The 22269-nt window shown below is 40.1% G+C and overlaps 4 protein-coding genes and 1 long non-coding RNA gene across 6 annotated transcripts in view; 1 reads left to right on the forward strand and 4 right to left on the reverse strand.

The window, feature by feature from the left end:
- The window catches only part of LOC124344997 (verrucotoxin subunit beta-like), a 493626-nt gene that overhangs the window by 445312 nt on the left and 26045 nt on the right, over positions 1–22269 (forward strand). The gene's annotated exons all lie outside the window — the stretch shown is intronic.
- Positions 1–22269, reverse strand: part of LOC124344966 (mucin-3A-like) — a 322367-nt gene that overhangs the window by 190160 nt on the left and 109938 nt on the right. The window contains exons 1-11 of the mRNA XM_046798262.1: positions 8221–8369; positions 8000–8123; positions 7758–7840; positions 7558–7695; positions 6947–7137; positions 6752–6876; positions 6535–6661; positions 6115–6444; positions 5866–6035; positions 5628–5793; positions 5388–5560 (exon numbers count right to left, since the gene is read on the reverse strand). Coding sequence (XP_046654218.1) covers positions 5388–5560; positions 5628–5793; positions 5866–6035; positions 6115–6444; positions 6535–6661; positions 6752–6876; positions 6947–7001 — 1146 coding nt within the window. The 5' untranslated portion in view covers positions 7002–7137; positions 7558–7695; positions 7758–7840; positions 8000–8123; positions 8221–8369. Of the gene's footprint in view, positions 1–5387; positions 5561–5627; positions 5794–5865; positions 6036–6114; positions 6445–6534; positions 6662–6751; positions 6877–6946; positions 7138–7557; positions 7696–7757; positions 7841–7999; positions 8124–8220 lie in introns of the transcript that reaches the window.
- LOC124350306 lies at positions 140–2735 on the reverse strand. 2 transcript variants are annotated; one of them, XR_006920714.1, is made up of 7 exons: positions 2456–2735; positions 2259–2390; positions 2044–2171; positions 1830–1967; positions 1663–1760; positions 1391–1598; positions 140–569 (listed from the first exon to the last, which is right to left on the reverse strand). It is a non-coding gene; the product is annotated as an uncharacterized LOC124350306 (long non-coding RNA). The 2 variants fall into 2 exon arrangements; XR_006920722.1 differs by having other exon boundaries at positions 2044–2179.
- Positions 3391–5248, reverse strand: LOC124348691 (integumentary mucin C.1-like). The gene is made up of 5 exons (XM_046798968.1): positions 5157–5248; positions 4916–5088; positions 4273–4847; positions 3998–4197; positions 3391–3917 (listed from the first exon to the last, which is right to left on the reverse strand). Exons 3-5 carry the CDS (start codon positions 4784–4786, stop codon positions 3726–3728), a joined length of 906 nt encoding a protein of 301 aa, XP_046654924.1. The 5' UTR covers positions 4787–4847; positions 4916–5088; positions 5157–5248; the 3' UTR covers positions 3391–3725.
- On the reverse strand, positions 13490–17532 carry LOC124333368 (putative GPI-anchored protein pfl2). Its single transcript, XM_046788964.1, has 11 exons — positions 16709–17532; positions 16509–16614; positions 16088–16417; positions 15841–16010; positions 15603–15768; positions 15365–15537; positions 15134–15299; positions 14893–15065; positions 14022–14829; positions 13758–13939; positions 13490–13678 (listed from the first exon to the last, which is right to left on the reverse strand). The coding sequence occupies exons 1-11, from the start codon at positions 16817–16819 to the stop codon at positions 13490–13492; spliced, it is 2574 nt and encodes an 857-aa protein (XP_046644920.1). The 5' UTR covers positions 16820–17532.

Here is a 22269-nt window from a genome sequence, read left to right on the forward strand (position 1 = left end):
AAACAACAAGGGGATTCAACATTATTGAGTTACAGATTTAAGTTTTACAGCTGTAACTTGAGTTGAGCAACAGTAATATATAATTTGTGCTATAGTATATCTTCTGTATGAGTGAGAAATGAAATATACAAATTATAAGTGATATGAGAATTGTGTATATTGTCCCACCTCCACCCACAATTCCTCCACAGTTTAGTGAAAACAACATACATGCATACATACACTGATACACATATACAAACGTACATACACTTAAGTTAACCCGTTGGCTGCCACGCCATACAACCCGTAGGTTGTTCTCTACTCACTAAGAGCCATGTCTGAAGGATCCATGACCAAGGGGGGAAGGGACTTGCCATTGCTGACAAGTCCGGGCTGACACGGTGATAGGAGAACATGGAATGCATGCCTCAAGAATGGATCACCGTATCGACAAGGGGGAACAAATGCGTGGCAGCAACGGGTTAACTAACAAACAAACACATATTACCAACAACACATGATGATCCGCGATGACATTTTGGAGACCGGCGATGTTTTGGTGTCCGTCTTCTCAACGTCTGTATTTCCTGGAAGAAGACAAAATAATTCTCATTAAGTTACAGGACACATAAAGGTACATTTATCTGGTTTTTTTGCTCAAAACTTAAAAAGCGCAATTTTAATTGCTTAAAATTCAGCTATCAATATTGAGAACGGTACACAGAACAAAGCTCACTTGCTAGTTTTTTGAAAATTTTCCGGAAGTATACCGGAAGTAAGCAATAGCTCCTCAACTGTTGGGCTGTCGTCAAAATAAACCATATATTCGTGATCCCCATGAAATTTGGGGTCGATCTGATATGTTTTAAACGAAATCCAATTTTTGGCCAAAATCGAGAATTTTCCTGAACTATAGTTCAGGAAAATTTTCGAAACCGGAAGTACGAAATCGTACAAAAAAATACATGAACTTTACCACAAATTTTACGAGGATCACGAATATGTGGTTCTTTTGTACGTAGAATGAATATTTACTAAACTACTGACTGAAATGAGAAAACCGGAAGTAGAAAAAAAAATGCAATTTTCGAAAATCTAACAAGTGAGCTTTGTTGGGGGAATAGTTATCGTGAGTTATCACTAAAAAATTACCAAAAAAAACTACCGATAAATGTTTAAGGAGATGTGCAAAGTAACTGAAACTGACTTGCTTTGACAGCTGAAAATTATCGAAAAGCCATCTAGCGGTAGAAAAGGAAACATTTAAATAAGACTCCGTTTCACCGTTTGCTACTCAACTACTCAAATGAAGAAGAGCCCGATTTAGGAATTATTACATAGACTGAGTTTAAATTAAGTAGATAATACTTAATTGAAAATTAAACAAAATAAGTCAATTGTCGGGTACCTGAGCATAATCCAGTGGTGAATGACTACAGGTGTGTCATAGTGAACGGAAGCGATCACTGAAGTGGTCCAGTATCTCGTCAATGAAGTAAGGACAAATTGTGTAGCAGCAGGACGGAAGCCAGATGAGCGTGCGTCTCGAAGATAGGGATGGAGTAGAACGTTGGTGGTGGAAGTCACTCTTCTCATAGATGGGGATCTAGCGAGCACTGTAAAAAAAAATGTATCACATTAATGAAAATATAAAAATGAATAAAACATATCAGTCTTTACCTTTTCTAAGAAGCACACTGAAATGTTCATGATGAAAAAACAGTAAAAATGGCATTCACAGCAACCAACAGCATTACTCCTCGTGTTGAGATAAATTTCTAATGGTAAAGAAAGTGTCATGAACATTTTTTGCAGCAGTATGGTGGCAGGTGATATTGATGCTTTACCGACAAAATTTGAGTGATGAATATAGTAAGGCATAATTTGATTTTCATCCAGCAGATCTGGTATGTGTAAGATCTGGTATGTTTACTAACACATGGCAGGTATGTTATTCATTCCAAACTCTTCATGTCACTGAAACTCTAAGAAGCAATGGGAAAAAGAACTCATGTTACTTACAAATTTACACGGATTTACCTATGAAAAATAAAACTCTACCTATCCCTCGGCTGAGTTGCCTTCTAAACAGAAGTAGAAACAGCCATAACAAAAGACCAGCTGCTGCAGGTTAAACCACCAAAATTGCAAGATTCCGAAAAGATCCTGTGGTTCATGAGCAAGAGTACCTAACTACCTATGTTATATGAAAATCTGAATTATGATGGTCTTAATGCTTCACTGTTCTGGTATGGTAGCAGCAAAGAGAAAATTACCTATCTCGGAACATTTGTATTCCACTATGTGTGGGCTTCAAACCTGGGTTTTAGGCATTTGATATCCTCAGGATCATGCTGAACAGTGACTGAGCGCTAAACCAACTTGTTGGAATGACAGCATACAAGCATCTAGACTTGCAGAAATAAATTGGTATAATATACAAAATAAGGAAACTAGGGCAAACTAAACCTACATAAGATGCGAAGTCCAGCTTGATATTTGAAATCACAGAAAAATAAGTATAAAATAGCAGCACTTTGTTTCGCCCATTTCTCCACATTTCACGGTGCAGAAACAACAAGGGCGACAGTGACGCCATCTGGTAATGAGTTTTGAATCTTATGTTGGTTGCCCAGACAGTCAGAAGAGATATGACACATTACACGTTTCACGTCCAACAAGTCGTAACTTTCATAAGTTTCTTCGAAGCAAATTAAAAAGTTAAACAACGGAGATCGAATGAGTCAACTGTTTGTAAGTAATAGATAACACAACCTTTAGCTAATGATTTTTACAGCATCCTTGACTAAATGTTTTTAGATAATGTCAGCTGAAGTTGTTGTGTGACCTGGCCAACTGGGGCCAATAAATAAAGCAGCCAATAATGCAAGCCATGTCTTCTGAAGCTAAATAATTTCTGTTGCAAGGTAATTATTTTTACCAACATGTTTTTAAATTACTGTGATCTTTAAGGTTTATAACTTTTCAATGGTTAACTTTTCGCTGTCAAGTTGTAAATCTTCAAGATATTGGTGCCTTCGCCAGATCCAATTCTTTACTGCAATCTATTTTAAGGACTCCAGCAAGAAAAAGCTGCTACTCAAGATTTTATGGTGACCACCACTTAGTTCTAATTTAGGACAATGTAAGATTGATAGATTTGAGGTATACTATTGCTTTCTGTCACTACAAATATGGTTTGAAAGTTGTTATATCTAAATAGTCTCTCCTTTCAGGTTAATCCCTCAGCACCGTTATAGTTGTTTGGAATAAGTGAGTCAAATAAATGACAAATAAATAATGAATTGATAAATTTTAACGGAACTACGACGGAGAATTACTTGGAAGAAAGTCACCCAACCAATGAACTTCCATTACCGACTGCGAGCAGGACATTTCAACTGGAATTGGAAGATTAAATTCAATTAAAAATTGGCTCGATAACATCGTGAACAATGAATTTTAGCAATTTAATTATTTGCCCCGTCATAAAAAAAAATGACATTAATTCTTTTAGACGTCAACCATTTGAAAATAATGTCCTGAATGAATGGAATTGGAATAAAAGGACGCGATTGTGTTTCAGTCTCATCATCATCGATGTTTGTCAACCGATGGGCGAATTAGAATTAGAAAGCCGAATTATATTTGATTTGCCAATTATTGATTCGTGGATACACAGTCACACGAATTCATTTTTCAAAAGGCCCTGGGGATTGGACCGATGGGCGTGAGCCTTAGAATTACAGAATAACCTCGAATGACGCCTGCCACTTGCCAGGCTTATTAGCGTATGAAATTCTACTATACATATTTCCCTTGAAAACGACTGCCATTTGATTAGTCTCGACAGTCGTGTACGGAGTAGCGGGAAGGACGTAACCAGTGAGATTTCCCGATAGAAACGTTCCAGCCGGAGGTATTCCGTCAGAAACCTAGGAAAAGATACAAAATGTCACTTATAAAACCAGACCGACCCTGCTACCAAATCTGAAGTAGAATAAATCAAACTTGCAGTGATATAGTCCTTTCCATTTAAGTCGACAGTGAACGTGGTGAATGTCAGTCGTATTTTCCTGGTCGGTGGTGCAATAATCAAATAACGACAGTTGAAGGGCTCATCCCAGGAAAGATTGTACACTCCGTATTCATTGGGGTATTTAACAGACTGGATAGTCCCCTTGGTTGACGACTGTATCGTACAAGTCCCGCAAACTGCGACCCATCGAAAATTGAGAAAAGTAGAATCAAATATTGCTGGGAAAACAAAATAAACGAAAATGATAATACGTGTTTGCGAGGTCGTGCCAAGAGCTACAACAGAGCAAGTCACAGGTGCGACGGTAGTCGTTGTCGGGGTCGTGGTTGTAGTTGGCCGTGTCGACATAGTTGATGGTCTAGTTGTGGAGGTTGTTGGCTGTGCGGTGGTAGTGGTTGATACAGTTGTTGTTTGGGGTGTTGTTGAAGTCGAGGTAGATGGCGCAGTCGATGTTGTTGGAACTGTTGTTGTGCTCGACGAAATTGATGGTCTAGTTGTTGAGGTGGTTGGCAGTGCGGTGGTAGTGGTGGAGACCGCTGTTGTTTGGGGTGTTGTTGAAGTCGTTGTTGTGCTCGACGTGGTCGACGTTTCGGCGACTCCCGTGGTTGTTGTTGTCGACAAAGAAGTTTTTCCGAACAAAGTCGGTGTAGTAGCAATTGAGGAGTCCGATGTCGTCGTCAGTGGCGCAGGGCAGGTTGTTGACGCCCAAATGCACACACCAATCCCCGTTGTTGAATTGCGAATACACAAGGACTCTCGTCCCATTCGACAAATAAATTCCGTTTTCTACGGGCGGATTCTCGTCAAAATCAGACACACCGACGAGCTGTTGATGTAATTGATAAGATTATAACAATTAACTGGAAAAATACCGACATAATAATTGATTTATACCCGCAAATAACTTCCAGGACTTGACAAGTTCATGGAAGAACACAAAATCTCAATTTCCTCATTCAAAGGCACGTCGATGAAGAAATAGCATTCTCTCGGTTCTCCCGTTGTTAGACCGTCCAAGAATGGTTGGAGGGTCCCAGTGGACGATGTTGTTCCTCCATGGCGACAGACTAGACAAATTAAAAATCGATTTAAAGAATTAGAGTGTGACATAGTTTTATTAATTGCTGGGGCTCACGTTTGAAATCCGTATTCGTGGGAGCCGGAAGAGCTGACCATGTGCAATTAAACCAATCTTTATTGACGTCAATTTGAGAATTGAATTAAATCAAATCGACGCCGGAAGTGTAGACTCGGTTAGCCAGGGGCGTAAGAGCCATGTTTAAATCGGAAATTCCGCTGAACTTTGGCAATCAAACATAAATGGTTATAATTGAAGTTAAAAGTAAAATTGGAGAAATAAACTCACATGCAAATAACTGCCTGGGCTAGTGAAATTGATGACCGGGCAAGAAATCTCAGTCAATTTATTGGGAGGCACTTCGATGATAAACGAACAGGAATTCGGTTGAACATTTGTGCCGCTTGCCAATAACGGTTGAATGTTTCCGCTGGCAGATTTCGTGATTTTCTCCCGACATACTTTGAGAATAAAAAGGGAAAATAATAAAACTTTTGCGAGAATTAATTACAAATATGAAAAATTTACGTTTGTTATCAGTTGTCAGTGGTGGGATCATAACCGTCGTCCATTGGCATTTGAAATAGTCTTGATTGCTGAATTGAGAAAACAGGTAAATGATTTCGCTAGTCGAAGTGTAGACCCGATTCATTGCAGGTGGATCGGCTATCACAGTTTCGGAAATCGTTTGGACCTTTTTAATTTCAACAAGAAAAATTTGATCAGTAAAACGAAAATGATTTGGTTTAATTAGCCAGAGAATTACCTGTAAAAAGTTTTCAGGGCTGGTGAGGGTAACGTTTGAGCACATCAACTGAATTCGGTGGTCCGAAGGAACGGTAATGGCGAACATGCACATTCTCGGATCTGTGCTGGGATCGTCCGCTGATAGCTGAATGGTCCCGTTGGGAGTGGCGGACGTTCCATCCCGACAGACTATAAATGCAATTAAAATTGGCAAATCAGATCAAGTTTAAACTGAAATTTAATTTCCCTTAAGGAAATAAATAATTACGTTGATATTCAGTTGTTTGCGGTTCGGGAATCATTTTCCATTTGCAGTCGAACCAGTCCGTGTCGTCCACCCTGAAAAACAGGAACATGTTGTTGCTCCTTGAAGTGTAAATTCGATTGACTACGGGCGGATTGACGTTGATTTCGGAACCTCCGTAAATAACTAATTCGGCGCCGGGACTTTTAAGACTGACGACCGAGCAGGTCATCTGGATGAGCTTATCGGCGGGTGCGTCTATGAAGAAGCTGCACTGCCTTTGCCCGTTGATGGAGTTAGAAATGGTGGGACGAACGGTCCCGTTGGCCGCCATTGAAAATCGGTCCAAACACGCTATCGTGCAAAATTCACGTTCAAATGAAGGTTCATTACAAGTAGCCGTCTAAAAATCACAAATTGTCTAATCAACTGAATTCAATTTACCTTTGCCGCTGGATGGAAGTGATCGAATGGCCATTTCCGCTTTCAAAATGGCGGCAAAGTTGCGGCTTGTCGAAGGATTATTCGACGTGCCCGTGCTTGATGATCGTTGATTGGTAAGTTGGGCCTCCTGTCCAAACAATGAAATTGGTCAGAATAATTTTTAATTAAAAAGAGGTTATATATGTTTAAAATAAAAGAGAAATGTGAGACAACTTACCGTGGCGACAGCCAACGAGACGAGTAGAAGGAAGAAAATTGAAAAGGATTTCATTTTCGACAGGAGTTTTTGGAGAGTAGAATTTGAACGCCAACAGGGCCGCCTTTTATATCCATCACGATTTTCTGTATCGATAATTAAGGTAGTGCCAAGTTTCGTATCGATTCACAGCACTACTCATTTGAATATCGTCACCCGTTTGAGCTATACGGGTCGTGCCACGTATAGTTGAAAAAAGTCTCCCTCCCATTTGCTACACTGTCCAAGTGCGCAGTTTGTGCGTTCAAAACTGCGATGGAAACGACGATTGTGGCCTTTCTCGGGTCTGGGCAACAACAACTGCTGCCTGTGATAGACAGTCGGCACACGCAACTGTCAAAATTTTCCTGGTTCCAACATGAAAAAAGCAAACGCTTCGGTTATTTAGAGCTCGCATTAGTCGTACAGGTTTTTGGCTGACAAAAGAAGGCACCAACTAACGGGCGTTTTATTTCAAAACGAAAACACGAACGTTTCTCTGTTTTGTTTTGTTTTTTTCAGTTTTTTTTCCAGTTGCAGTTGCACTGCAGTGAAGGAAATTAAAATACGCTCAGTGGAGACGGGAATGAAACGCATACGAATACTCTATGGCTGTCTTTCTTCTTCAAATCCAACAAGAAATTAATAACTTAAAAAAAAAACTTTTCATCCAAAAGAAAGGAAATTAAAATAACTACAGTGAATGTTTTACGATCATTGAAGCAAAGTGGTCTATCAATAAACTGAATGTATACCTTTTGTAGTAGAATAATTGAATGAAAAATTACTTATTATTTAAAGTGTTTCTGCAGGAATGAGATGTAAAGCCCAATACAGAGAACACCAGACGTCATCTCGGCAAAATGGACAGCTCTTTCAGGCCACGTCATCAGTGGATCATCCAAGTGAGAATTTAAAACCGATTCCTGTTGAATACACAAAAAATATTTTACATTCAGTATCCTTCATGAATCCAAACTAAGATTACCTCTTTGATTCTCATGGTGGAAAATGTCGCGTCTCGGAAAGAAATATGGCGGATTGGTGTTACTCACGATTCTTTAAAAAAAGCTGGGGAAAATGACAGTCGTAACGATGTTAAATAACGATAAATAACGAAAAATCAGTCGAATAGAAGACTACCTCATCTTGGAATCGTAAAAAGAATGGGACGGTCGCGAAGTAAACTCCAAGAGAGAATGGCAATACTCAAATGTTATTTGTTCCTACCTTGGGCAGCCCCCCTTGTCACCTTCAATCCACTCCACACGTCGGCAAAGGGTTGGGATGATTGGCCATCAATCATCGTCTCCATCCAGGTCTCAGCACAACATCACATCACCGATGAATTAACCTATTATAGTCAACGATTTAAATAAGAAAAGGCCATTACATTCAAAGGTCGCGAAATGAAACCCCAACAGAGAATGACATTTTGACTTTGTTCCCACCTTGTGCAGCTCGTGTCATCTTGCATCCAGTCGTCAGAATTCGGCCAACAACTGGGAGAATCGGCCCAACAATTTCTCCGTCCAGATACCAACAAGACGACGCATCACCAACAAGTGGGCAACAACTGGGCATTATACCTTAAGGAAAAGTAGTCGGCAAAAGTCTAGTTTAGTGACTAAATTTACGCTATCACATCACACCTCCACCTAATGCCATGCTAATACAGCAGAATAGCAGACGAAAAATGGCAAGTTGTTAGTTGTTTGTGCCAGTGAATGAAATGTGATTTATTAATAGAATTTTGAAATGTATGAAAAGAAAACTAAATTGAAATAGTTTAAAAACCCTTGCAAAAGTTATTTGATGCTAAACTATCAATAACTCAATTGCCTGCAACACGCAGTTACATGCAACGTAATCTAGTGTGATGTGGTAGAGTGAATTTAGGTCATTAAACTAGACTTTTACCAAGTAGTCTCGTCTTTACTAACAATTTTCAACAATGAATGGAAAGAACTTTCTTTATCCTCCTCATATGCATTCATCTCATTTTTGTTTTTCCTAGCTGAGGTCAGAGTGTTGTTTGCTCACTACTCGTCAGGAAGGGAATTTTGGTTTTCATCTTGCACTAGTGTTTTACTGTTCCAAAAAGCCTGCAAAGAATACGAGAGAAGCAGAAATAAAAAAAGAAATTAATTAATTTGAATTTAAACTGAATGAATAAAAATAAGATAGATTAAACCCCTTGATATTGATGGATTTGGTGCGCTGTATTGCAAGCAACTCCAACTGAAACACAATGTTTTCGTTCAAACAGAAACTTATCATCATCATCAGGGTTCATCCACCTAAATAAGCGAAAATATTACTTTAATCACCGACTAACATTCGAAGCAACTTTAATGTGTCTTTTCAGAGAGGTTCTCTACCTTTTTAATTTACTGTACACAGTGTAAGACTCAAAGTTAACCCACTTTTTTTTAAAGTTTATAAAAAAAAAATTAAAGAATCAATCAATATAGGTTCTTTTAAGCTTATTGATTGATGGGGATAAAGCTTTGTAGCCATTCAGTTAACCCAAAACCCATATGGTACAACAAATAACAAGACAGTCCTTAAGATCAAAGTCTAAACATTAAAAAGAAACATAATAACCAAATTATGAGGGTTATGCGAACAGAGATAACTATCACACCACCACGAGACACACAATCACCCAAAAGAATGACAGCAGCCATTTTGAATAAATTAAAATAAATCTGGGGGAGCGGGCAAGGCTGCCATGTTTCCTAAATATGTACAAGGAGGGAAAATGGTAATCGCAAATTTGCAATTCCGGAAATTCGAAAATTCGGAAATATTCACAATAGAAAAATAGGCATCTCTTTTTTACCGTCCAGGGCACTTACATTTGTATCGCAATAAAGTTCGATTGTACCTTATTTTTAAAAGCTGGGAAAATGAGGTGAAATGAATATGCTATCGTCCACCAACTTCATCAAAGACTCCACCGTTTTCAGTTTTTCTCTCTGAGTTTACCTGCCTATTAGAGGCCCTTAATCAAGCCTCCGGAGACGTTGTTATCACTGGCGACTTCAACATTCACGTCGGGTCTGGTGAAACAAATGCTGATGAATTTGAGGAGCTGTTAGTTTCTTTTAGCTTCTCTCAGCTCGTTAAGGCCCCGACGAGGTGTGCAAAGTCAGGGAAATGGTACACTCTCGACCTGATTTTGACTCGTGAATCCAGCAACTTTGTGTTAGATGCCTCTGTAACTTCTCGATTCTCCGATCATCACGCAGTTCAATGTTCGCTTAATATTACCACGCCACCAAGACCATTTAAATCAGTCACATTCCGTGCCGTCAATTCCATTGATTTGGACGCCTTTGTCGCGGATCTCGATTCTCTTCCTCTCGTACTGTCTCCTGCTGAAGAATTGGATTCTCTTCTTCTTCAATACAATGACGGTCTTGCCTCAGTCCTAGACAAGCATGCACCTGTACGCACGAAGTCTTTCCCTATTCGTCTAGCCATTCCATGGTTTGATGAGTCGGTCCGACTACTTCACAGAGAAGCACGTCACGCTGAGAGGACCTGGAGATCTCGGGAACTGAAGGCGTCTACCTCAGGTGATTGGTCGGGTGTCGATGTACTATATGAGTGGTATTGCAGTTGTGTTCATGACTACTATTTTGCCCTCAAGGTAGGGAAGAAGCATTATTTATCTGCCTTGATTGTGGAGTGTGGCTCTGACCAGAAAAAGCTGTTTCGCTTGATCAACAATCTCATGGGTAAAAGTGGGGATCCACCTCTCCCTGATCATTCGTCGAAGAGTGAGCTGGCCAACGACTTTCTCAAGTTTTTCTCGGACAAGGTGGCAACCATTGGGTCATCCCTTGATAGTGTCGGGAAGGATCTTCCTCCAGCAACCTCCAGCGATCCTGTTTTTCTTGAGAGCCATTCTGTCGATAACTGCTTGGCTTCTTTCTCTCAAATTTCACCGGATGATGTGAAGGCACTCTTCAGACAGTCTCCATGCTCATCGTGCCTCCTGGATCCGATTCCGACTCGGCTACTCAGGAAGGTCGCGAGTGTGATGGCTCAACCAATTTCTTCAATTATCAACCTGTCGTTATCCTCCGGAGTTTTCCCAGGTCAACTTAAGTCTGCAGTTATAACACCACTTCTCAAAAAACCTAGTCTCGACCCAAAGCTCTTCAGTCACTACAGACCTGTTTCCAACACTGCTTTCCTTGCTAAACTAACGGAACGTCACGTCGCGCGTCAACTCTCTGATCACCTGTCCTCTTACAACATCCTCGACGAAGGTCAGTCTGCTTATCGTCCGCGCCACTCCACTGAAACAGCACTTCTTTCACTATTCAACGATTTACTGATGACCGTTGACGCTAGTGATGGTTCTTCTCTGCTTTTTCTTGACCTTAGTGCTGCGTTCGACACGGTCGATCATGAGATTCTTCTTGAGCGACTCTCTAATCACTGCGGCGTTACTGACACCGCCGCCAATTGGTTTCGCTCCTACCTCACCGGTCGCACTCAGGTTGTCAGCATCAAGGGTGAACTGTCTGAGAGCTCAGCACTCCGCACGGGCGTTCCCCAAGGAGCTGTTTTGGGCCCTATTGCCTACCTCATCTACGCCAACCCACTACCTTCAGTTATTGGATGTGACCACCTTTGTAGAGACATTAATGTCGGTCAATTTTCTGATGACACTCGATGCCACATCACCCTCCGCCTTCTCCTTGGTACAGCTGAGCAGGAGTTCGCCCGTCACAAACTTTCGCGATCTTTCCAGATTGCTGATGACTGGTTTACGAGCAACAGGGTGATGGCGAACGCTGGTAAAACCGGCCTTCTCTACACCTCTTCTCCTCAGCGCTGGGATCTGGTCGAGTGTGAGCCCCTTCTGGTTGGTGACGTCCTGATTCAACCATCTGACACCATCCTTCACTTGGGTGTCATCATCGACCGTCATCTTCGTCTCTCCCAGCACATCTCTTCTCTTCGAAGGCAGTGCTTTTTCCAACTACACCGCATCGGCCGCATTAGACGTCATCTTACTGATGATTCTACCAAGATCCTTGTTCATGTTCTGGTTCTGTCGAGACTTGACTATTGCAACTCACTTTTTGTTGGCCTTCTCAAAAAAGACATCCATCGCCTCCAAGTAATTCAAAACGCCGCCGCTCGTCTCATATTTCGCAAGAAGCCATCTGATGATGCGACGGTTCTTTTGAAGAAGCTGCATTGGCTCCCCATCTCTCAACGTATTGATTATAAATTAATTGTACTCACGTATCGTTGTCTTCATGGTCAAGCCCCCCCATACTTGTCTCGTCACATTGTTCCATATGTGCCTGGTCGTTCTTTGCGGTCTGATAACCTTGGTCGCATTAGTGTCCCACCCAAACCTAAACTTGTAAACTATGGTCAGAGAGCTTTTTCTCAGGCTGCACCTCGACTGTGGAATGATCTTCCTGCATCAATTCGTCTTGCCCCTAACTTTTCCGTGTTTAAGAGTCTACTGAAGACCCACTTGTATGCCACTGCTTATCTCTGATTATTTCATGTCCAACTGTGTGGTTTCGGAAGAGCGTCATTTGATCTTTCACTATGGAAAATGCGCTATAAAAATGTATAGAATAGAATAGAATAGAATAGAATAGAATATGCTTTCACCAATTCACCGAGGTGAGACGCGTAAATCACCTCAACTAATTTAACTCTTCGACCGACGATTTCTATGAAACTCGGCCAATTTGGACACGAAATAAGTTTAACAATATCGACAAAACACAGCGAAAAAAAAACAACGAACACCCTCGGCAACAACAACTACCTGGAATAGAGAGTCGGCACGCAATGGTCGACAATAGGAGACGCTCCGATAATTTGAAAGTCCCATGCTGAGTCGGACGGGATATTTTTCTCGCTAACAAAGTGAAGCCACCAACTGACGTGCAATGTATTTTTTTTTTTTTAAATTAGCTTTTCTCTACGGTTGTTCTGTTTTTATCTTTTTTTCTAGTTTGCTCGCGCAGCTGCAGCTTGGCAGTTGCACAGGTACGACAAACACAGGGAAATAAAAGCGCATGCAAATCTCTTTTGGAATAATATAGAATCCCCATCCTTACAAAAAGCTTCAAATATCTAACTCATTATCAGATTCACAAACAAATAAAGAAAAAAATAAAAAAAACTGTAAATTTTTCTTGAGTATTGGCCTATGAATTACTGTCGGCATAATAATCAAAGTTGTTAAATAAGAAAAGAGGATCAATGTCGGTTGCCAAACCATTGACAGAACGGATGCCCTCCCTAAATGCCTATTTCAGTTCAAACCTGTGAAGCGACAAACTCCAATCTTGTGATTTCATTCTGGTCAACATTTTCTATTTGAAAACTTAATTCCTTTGGGAATGTCACATCAAATTTGAGCAATGTCATCATTTACCCCGCCAAATAAACAAAATAGTAAAATACCCATTTCATTTCGACATAATCTATTTGTAAATTATGTACTAGCTATAGAATGATGGAACTAGAAAAAAAGGACGCAATTGTGTCTCAGTGCCGATATTGGCCCAATACCCAATGATGAGCGAATTATCCAATTGAAGCCGAATTATATTTTGCCAATTATTGATTCGTTGATACACAATCACACGAAAACATTTTTCAAAAGGCCATGCGGAACTTAGCCGAATCGGCCGTGGACCAAGTCACAACTTGGTTGTTTTTGAATTATACCACCTCGAATGTCGCCTGCCATCTGCCAGGCCCATAAGCGGTCGGAATGTTATTATTATTTCTCCCATCCGCAATGAACAGAGCTCCTATCATATTAGACGTACTGGGAGTCACACTGGGAGAAGGGTCGGCGTGACCGGTTAGTCTTTTCCCTAGAATCATTTGGGTTTTCCAGTCAAAAACCTTGAAAAAGATACCAAATGTCACTTATGAAAATCAAATAGACCCCAACCAAATCTGAACTAGATTTAAATCAACTTGCATTGATAAAGTCCAAATTTAGTTCCACGACGAACGTGGTGAATGTCAGTTGGATTCTCTTGCCCGGTGGTGCAGTGATGAAATACATGCAGTTGGTGTCCAAACTACCAGTGTAGTCATTGGGGTAGTTAAGAGACTGGATTGTCCCGCTGGTTGGCGACAGTATCGTACAAGTCCCGCAAGCTGTGCCCAATCAAAAATGAGAAAAGTTAAATCAAATTGACAAATTGTTATTGAAAAACATAATAAACTTAAATGATAATACGTGATTGAGTTCCTTTGGTCCAGACATCAGGAGAGCAGGTCACAGGATCGACCGTAGTCGTTGTTGGTCGACTGGTTGTAGTTGGCCGTGTCGACGTAGTTGATGGCCTTGTTGTTGAGGTGGTTGGTTTTGCGGTGGTAGTAGTTGAAATCGTTGTTGTTTTGGGTGTAGTTGAAGTCGTAGTGGATGTTGTTGGCGCAGATGTTGTGGTCGACGTAGTTGATGGTCTAGTTGTTGAGGTGGTTGGCTGTGCGGTGGTAGTAGTTGAAATCGTTGTTGTTTGGGGTGTTGTTGAAGTCGTTGTAGATGGTGTAGTGGATGTTGTAGTGGATGTTGTAGTGGATGGTGTAGTGGATGGTGTAGTGGATGGTGTAGTGGATGGTGTAGTGGATGGTGTAGTGGATGGTGTAGTGGATGGTGTAGTGGATGGTGTAGTGGATGGTGTAGTGGATGGTGTAGTGGATGGTGTAGTGGATGGTGTAGTGGATGGTGTAGTGGATGGTGTAGTGGATGGTGTAGTGGATGGTGTAGTGGATGGTGTAGTGGATGGTGTAGTGGATGGTGTAGTGGATGGTGTAGTGGATGGTGTAGTGGATGGTGTAGTCGCTGGTGTCGTGACTGCTGTTGTACTTGCCGTTGAAGTTGCAGCGCCTGTCGTCACTGGAACAGGGCAAGTTGTTGACGCCCACATGCAATCGAACCAATCGCCGTTGTTGAATTGTGAATACACAAGGACGCTCGTTCCATTCGACAAATAAATTCCGTTTTCTACGGGCGGATTCTCGTCAAAATCAGACACACCGACGACCTGTCGTTGAAATTCAAAAAATTAATTGGGTGGAAATGTAGAGATAGGATAATTGAATTATACCCGCAAATAACTTCCAGGACTTGACAAGTTCATGGATGAACACGAAAACTCAATTTGTTCATCCAAAGGCAATTCAATGAAGAAATAACATTCTCTCGGTTCTCCCGTTGTTAGACCATCCAAAAATGGTTGAAGGGTCCCAGTGGACGATGTTGTTCCTCCATGGCGACAGACTAGACAAATTAAAAATCGATTTAAAGAATTATAGTGTGACATAGTTTTATTAATTGCTGGGGCTCACGTTTGAAATCCGTCGTCGATGGAGCCGGAACAGCTGACCATGTGCAATTAAACCAATCTTTATTGACATCAATTTGAGATTTCAAATGAATCAAATCGACGCCGGAAGTGTAGACTCGGTTGGCCAGAGGCGTAAGGGCCATGTTTAAATCAGAAATTCCGCTGAACTTTGTCAATCAAACATAAATGGTTATAATTGAAGTTAAAAGTAAAATTGGAGAAATAAACTCACATGCAAATAACTGCCTGGGCTAGTAAAATTAACGACTGGGCAAGAGATCTCAGTCAATTGATTAGGAGGCACTTCGATGATAAACGAACAGGAATTCGGTTGAACATTTGTGCCGTTAGCCATTAACGGTTGAATGTTTCCGCTGGCAGATTTCGTGATTTTCTCCCGACAGACTTTGAGAATAAAAAGGGAAAATAATAAAACATCTACCAGAATTAATTAAAAATGAAATATTTACGTTTGTTATCAGTTGTCAGTGGTGGGATCATAACCGTCGTCCATTGGCATTTAAACGAGTCTTGATTGCTGAATTGAGAAAACAGGTAAATGATTTCGCTGGTCGAAGTGTAGACCCGATTCATTGCAGGTGGATCGGCTATCACAGTTTCGGAAATCGTTTGGAACTTTTGAATTTCAGCAAGAAACATTTGATCAGTAAAACGAAAACGCTTTGGTTTAATTAGCCAAAGTATTACCTGTAAATAATTGTCAGGGCTGCTGAGGGTCACGTTGGAGCACATCAACTGAATTCGGTGGTCGGAAGGAACGGTAATGACAAACATGCACATTCTCGGATCTGTGCTGGTGTCCGCCGCTGATCGCTGAATTGTCCCGTTGGGTGTGGCGGAGGTTCCATCGCGACAGACTGAAATCGAATAAAATTGACAAATCAGATCAAGTTTAAACTGAAATTTAATTTCCCTTAAGGAAATAAATAATTACGTTGATATTCAGTTGTTTGCGGGACGGCAATTGTCGTCCATTTGCAGTCGAACCAGTCCGTGTTGTCCACCCTGAAAAACAGGAACATGCTGTCGCTCCTTGACGTGTAAATGCGATTGACTACGGGCGGATTGACGTTGATTTCGGCACCTCCGTAAATAACTAATTCGGCGCCCGAACTATTTAGTCTGACGACCGAGCAGTTCATCTGGATGAGCTTATTGGCGGGTGCGTTGATGAAGAAGCTGCACTGCCTTTGACCGTTGCTGGAACTAGAAATGGTGGGACGAACCGTCCCGTTGGCCGCCATTGAAAATCGGTCCAAACACGCTAATGTGAAAATTGACGTAAAAATGAAGGTACATTAGTCTATGGGTCATCTAAATATCACAAATTGTGTAATAACTGAATTCAAAATTACCTTTGCCTTTGGATGGAAGCGATCGAATTGCCCTTTCCGCTTTTAAAATGGCGGCCGGGTTACGGGATTTCAAACGATTAACGGGTTGCTTGGCTGATTGGGCCTCCTGTTACGAATAATTAACAAGTTGGTCAGAACATTTCAAGTAAAAAAGAGTTTCGCCTTTTTAAAATAAAAATTGAAAATGTGAAATGACTCACCACGGCAACAGCCAAAGAGACGAGTAGAAGGAAGAAAATTGAAAAGAATTTCATTTTCGACAGATTGGAGAGTAGAATTTGAACGCTGAAAGGGCCGCCTTTTATACCCATTTACGACTTTGTATATCGATAATTAAGGTAATGCCAGTTTCGTATCGATTCAAGAGAAAAAGGACAACCCATTTGAATATCGTCACCCGTTTGGCCGTTTGAGCTATACGTGTCGTGACACGTATTAGTCGAAAAAAGTCTCACTCCCATTGGTCAAAAGGTTTCCCATTTGCAAGACTCAAAATTTTAAGTTACTACTAAGATACTACTAAGAACCCTTTTTTAGTAGTATTAGGAGAATAGCACTTAGAGGGAACTAAGTAGTACGGAGGGGTTATTGGTATGTATAGCTACGAAGGGCTTAGTAGCCCCACATACTAAAGGTGTTTTATTTTTTTGCCTTTTTGCCGAGTACAGTTACACTGTGAAGTGCGCAGATTGTGTTTTCAAAACTGCGATGGAAACGACGATTGCGCACATTCTCGGGTCTGGGCAACAACAACAACTGCTGCCTGGGATAGACAGTCGGCACATGTAATTGTCAAAATTTTCCTGGTTCCAACATGAAAAAGCAAACGCTTCGGTAATTTAATAGTCGTATTAGTCGTACAGGTTTCTCGTCAACAACAGAAACTAGCTAGCAACTGACGGGCGTTTTATTTCAAAGCGAAAATATGAGCTCCAGTTTTCTGTTTTTTTTTTTTTGTTTCGCAGCTGCAGTTGCACACACACAACGATGAAGGGAAATGAAAATACCTTTAGTGGGGACTGGAATAAAATGCGTTCAGAAATTATTTTCTAGATAATGGCATCGCATCCAAAAAAGCTTCAAATATTTAACTCAATATCAAATCTATGAACCATATCACCCCACTTCCCTATACAAAAAATTGATGTGTTGAAAGTTGAAAATCTAAAGCGTTTTCTGAGTGGTAGGTGGAAATCGAAATTGTTTAAAAAAGGGAATCAATTTCTCTTGCAAAACCGTTGATAGAAGGAATAGTACCCTCACTTATTTCTTTTTCAGTGAAAACCTTGTTCAAATTAGTCAAATATCTGAAATGACTGGAATGGTATGGCCTAACTGGACTTAAGGACCTTAATGACGGAACAAGACAAGTTTTCAATTGCTGCAGGTGCCGCCCACACGATGACCATGTAAAATGTCTGCAACAAAATTCATCTCGGACTGAGAACAAATAAAAGAAATCAGAAAAATCAACTCACCTTATTAGGTCGTTGTTCATCGGATCGTGTGGTTACGTCTCTCCTCCGACATTTGCACGTTCCTTACTACTCACCGGGTTGAAGTTGATCAACAAAAGATCAATTAAGCAAATAGACGGATTAAAATCTTTTAAGTTATCGCTGATAAGATGTTGATGACAACTATACAGAGCTGTGATTGCCAACACGTCTTATCCATCCAGCAGCATCTGATTCTCATCCGGACACGCATAGCCGTTATGTTAACTTGGCCAAAGGTGTCCGGTCCACCCACTGACAGTTGGGATCCAAAATCTGCATGTAAAACTGTTGAATGAGATAATACCTTTTAATATGTTTCATTGTCCTTTGATCGGCTCTGACTGCAATATGAAGTAAACAGTTCAGAGCTAGCCAGATCGATTACCTATCGTAAGACGTGGGATAATCTTGATGCACGCCGTTGCACTCGAAAATGGAATAAGATTAAATTCGATTAAACGTTGGCTTTCACGCCATAACCAAGGGATAGCTTATTTTACCTTAAATGGTTTCTGGACTGGAAAATCCCCTCGTTTTCTGGTCCACTCAAGGCGGGCGCTCAAGTTCGTTATTCGAGAACAAAATTAATTAAATTAATATTAAATAATAAAATTCGTTCTTGGTAAAACTCGGGTCACACTAAATTAAGTCAAATGCAATTAGATTTGATACAAGTCAGGGAAACGATAGAGGAAACAAATAATTGCCAATTAATAATACTTAAAACAGCGCTGAGACTGTTACACCGCTTCGAAAGTCGCACGCAAATTATATGGTCCAGGTGGGTGACTATAGATCTGCCCGTAACAATGATGAGCATTACGTTGGTGGATGTAATTAAGACTAATGGCGTAGTTTGGTTTCCGAACGTGTCCATCATTACCATGTTTTTATATGCATCTTCAACCTGAGGAGAGAAACAAATTTCGTAGTCATTCCACCCCATTTAAAATAAACTATAGGATGATTTGACGTATTGCTCACATAAACGGAGTGGAACCTTAGAATGGTGTTCAAAATGTGATAATTCAACAATGGAAATAATTCCATTGTTGAATTATTTTTCTGGCTATTCTGTAACAAAACAATTGCAGACGCCCCAGTTCGGAAGTCGCATTTGCGTCACACAGGTTTTTCGCTAACAAAAAAAGAAAAAAAAAAGGCTACCAACTGACTGGCGATATAGTTCAAAACGAAAACATGAGCGCTTCTCCAGTTTTCTGCAGCTTCAGTGGCAGCTGACACAGAAGCAACGGAAACGAGAATAACTTTTCATGCAGAGTTATTTGACAAGAAACAGAGTTTTCATTTTCAACCTAAATTTGGACTAAAACATATTAACTATAAGCTCCTTCTATGTCGCACCCAAACAATAACTACTAGATCGTGGGTCTGTAAACGTGTTTCAATCAAATTAATTTCAGTTCGTTCAAAATTTAGGAGAGAAAAAGGCTTTTCATTCGGTGCTATACGGCTGCGAAAGAAAGAAAATAGAAAAAACGCACAGGTGGTTGGTGAGCCTGGACGACTTATTATCACAGCGGAGCATCGCGAATGTATAATATACCTTTTCGGGTTTGCAAGACAAGTAACACTTTCTCTTAAATACGAGGTGTACGGACAAAACGTGAAAATAAACGGGTACGACGAATCTGGGACAACTGCCCTTCATTTCGCCGTCACTGCCGACCACTTGATCAAAATAGGAGCAACACCAAATTTCTTCAACACAGATGGCCATTCTCCACTTCATTTGACAGCAGAAGTTTCAAACACAGAGATGACCGATTTACTTTTGGAAGTTTAAAGGAAAAATCAAGGTGACGACGGGGTTGACATTTTAGATGATCGCGTTGGAATGACTGCTCTCCATCGTGCCGCCACGAAGTCGTCACTTCAAAATAACAAACAAGTCGACGTGAAATCCTTGGATTATTCTGAGCAGAATGCAGTCTACCAAGCCAACTGTAACTAGCACGGAATGACCACGGACATTATAAGTCGATTGAACGCTCCATCACTCCGTAGAGAAAAGTCTAAATTTAGAGGTTGACTTATCCCTTGTATTCTTGTGATCCTGTGTTGGTATACCATCGACTCTGTTTACCAATTTATGATTTTAGGTTTTCTCTCTTTTCTTTTTGCCCATATTTTCAAGATAAATTATTTTTAAGTCATCCGCTATATAAAAAGAAAATTGCATTTCAATCGACATAGCGGATTAGAGGTTGGTGACTGCAAGTAAAATAACTTTCAAAAAGAAAATAATTTTCTACTTCCGATTTACCCTCAACGTTATCGAACTTGAACTTCTCCGGCGAGTTCCTTTTGAACACAAAAAAAAAACCCATGCCATTCCGGTATAAAAGTTAAATTTTCGAATTTGTACCAGAATGCCAACCAATTTAAAAACAAAAATAGTACTTAAATCCCACCCAAACGAATTAAAAACCGTTGAAAAATTCGTTTACATTCACAATGCGCTTTGCAACCGAGCAAACAATACAATATTTGGGATGCCGATAACAACTTTGCTTGTCTATCATTCCATTTGTTGGAATAAAACAAGGAGATATTTGACTTGCAAGTTCTTATTGAACGGGAATTAAAAAGTGAAAGAAAACCGATTCAAAAGCTGGAGTATCGATAACTTGACAATTTAAATTCTCATCTTTGAAATCAGTCGAATATAAGACTACCTCATCTTGGAATTGTAAAAAGAATGGGACGATCGCGAAGTAAACTCCAACAGAGAATGGCAATACTCAAATGTTATATATTCCTACCTTGGGCAGCCCCCATTTTCACCTTCCATCCATTCCACACGTCGGCAAAGGGTTGGAATGATTGGCCATCAATCATCGTCTCCATCCAGGTCTCAGCACAACATCACATCACCGATGAATTAACCTATTATAGTCAACGATTTAAATAAGAAAAGGCCATTACATTCAAAGGTCGCGAAATGAAACCCCAACAGAGAATGACATTTTGACTTTGTTCCCCCCTTGTGCAGCTCGTGTCATCTTGCATCCAGACGTCAGCATTAGGCCAACAACTAGGAAAATTGGCCCAACAATTTCTCCGTCCAGATAACAACAAGACGACGAATCTCCGACAAAATCTGTTGGTCAACAAAATTTTAAAAAGGCATAAAAGGCACATCCGCGTATCGTTTTGGACTATACTACTTAAATAAGGAGGGTGAGCAGATTACCAATACAGTGAAATGAACCATATCCATAATTGCCTGTACTTGGTTACTTACTGTCAGTGTTGTTTGCTCACTACTCGTCAGGAAGGGAATTTTGGTTTTCATCTTGCACTAGTGTTTTACTGTTCCAAATAGCCTGCAAAGAATACGAGAGAAGCAGAAATAAAAAAAAATTAATTAATTTGAATTTAAACTGAATGAATAAAAATAAGATAGATTAAACCTCTTGATATTGATGGATTTGGTGCACTGTATTGCAAGCAACTCCAACTGAAACACAATGTTTTCGTTCAAACAGAAACTTATCATCATCATCAGGGTTCATCCACCTAAATAAGCGAAAATATTACTTTAATCACCCACTAACATTCGAAGCAACTCCAATGTGTCTTTTCAGAGAGGTTCTCTACCTTTTTAATTTACTGTACACAGTGTAAGACTCAAAGTTAACCCACTTTTTTTTTAAGTTTATAAAAAAAAAAAATTAAAGAATCAATCAATATAGGTTCTTTTGAGCTTATTGATTGATGGGGATAAGGCTTTGCAGCCATTCAGTTAACCCAAAACTCATATGGTACAACAAATAACAATGCAGGGAAAAAGTCTAGTTTAGTGACCTAAATCTACACTCTTTTGTTACAGAACAACACCACAACACTACACTACTACATTGGTAAACTACACTATCACACTAAATAAGCGCACTACATTACTGCATTACATCACTACACTACATCATAACACCAAATCATTATACACTCACAGTAAACATTACAGATGCTACACGCAAAACCGACTTTTAAAACAATTTTACATGAATCATTGAACCTAAATGTTGATTTTACGATTATTTTTAACCCTTAAGATAACTGATAAGAGACAAAAATTAACCATTTAGGCATTTACATTTACATCAAACCAATTGATTTTAACAAAATTCCAAAGTCTACTAATTTTAAAAAAATATTGTTATAAATTCTTAACTGATGAAGAGAGGCAAACATAACAAATGTACAACTAATCAAATTGATTTTAACAATATTCCCCA

The sequence above is a fragment of the Daphnia pulicaria genome, chromosome 1 (assembly GCF_021234035.1).
Source record: "Daphnia pulicaria isolate SC F1-1A chromosome 1, SC_F0-13Bv2, whole genome shotgun sequence".
Taxonomy (NCBI): Eukaryota; Metazoa; Arthropoda; class Branchiopoda; order Diplostraca; family Daphniidae; genus Daphnia; species Daphnia pulicaria.

Excerpts from the sequence above, each read along its gene's own strand:
- LOC124348691 (XM_046798968.1), bottom strand. The coding sequence starts at position 4,786 with ATGGGACGAGAGTCCTTGTGTATTCGCAATTCAACAACGGGGATTGGT. Across the intron at positions 4,198-4,272 it reads TGGCACGACCTCGCAAACAC|TTTGCGGGACTTGTACGATA; the intron begins GTATTATCATTT and ends GATGGGTCGCAG. Across the intron at positions 3,918-3,997 it reads ATGGAAAGGACTATATCACT|GTTTCTGACGGAATACCTCC; the intron begins GCAAGTTTGATT and ends ATCTTTTCCTAG.
- LOC124333368 (XM_046788964.1), bottom strand. The coding sequence starts at position 16,819 with ATGGGTATAAAAGGCGGCCCTTTCAGCGTTCAAATTCTACTCTCCAAT. Across the intron at positions 15,300-15,364 it reads GCCCAGGCAGTTATTTGCAT|TTCAGCGGAATTTCTGATTT; the intron begins GTGAGTTTATTT and ends TGATTGACAAAG. Across the intron at positions 13,679-13,757 it reads TAAATTTGGACTTTATCAAT|GTTTTTGACTGGAAAACCCA; the intron begins GCAAGTTGATTT and ends ATCTTTTTCAAG.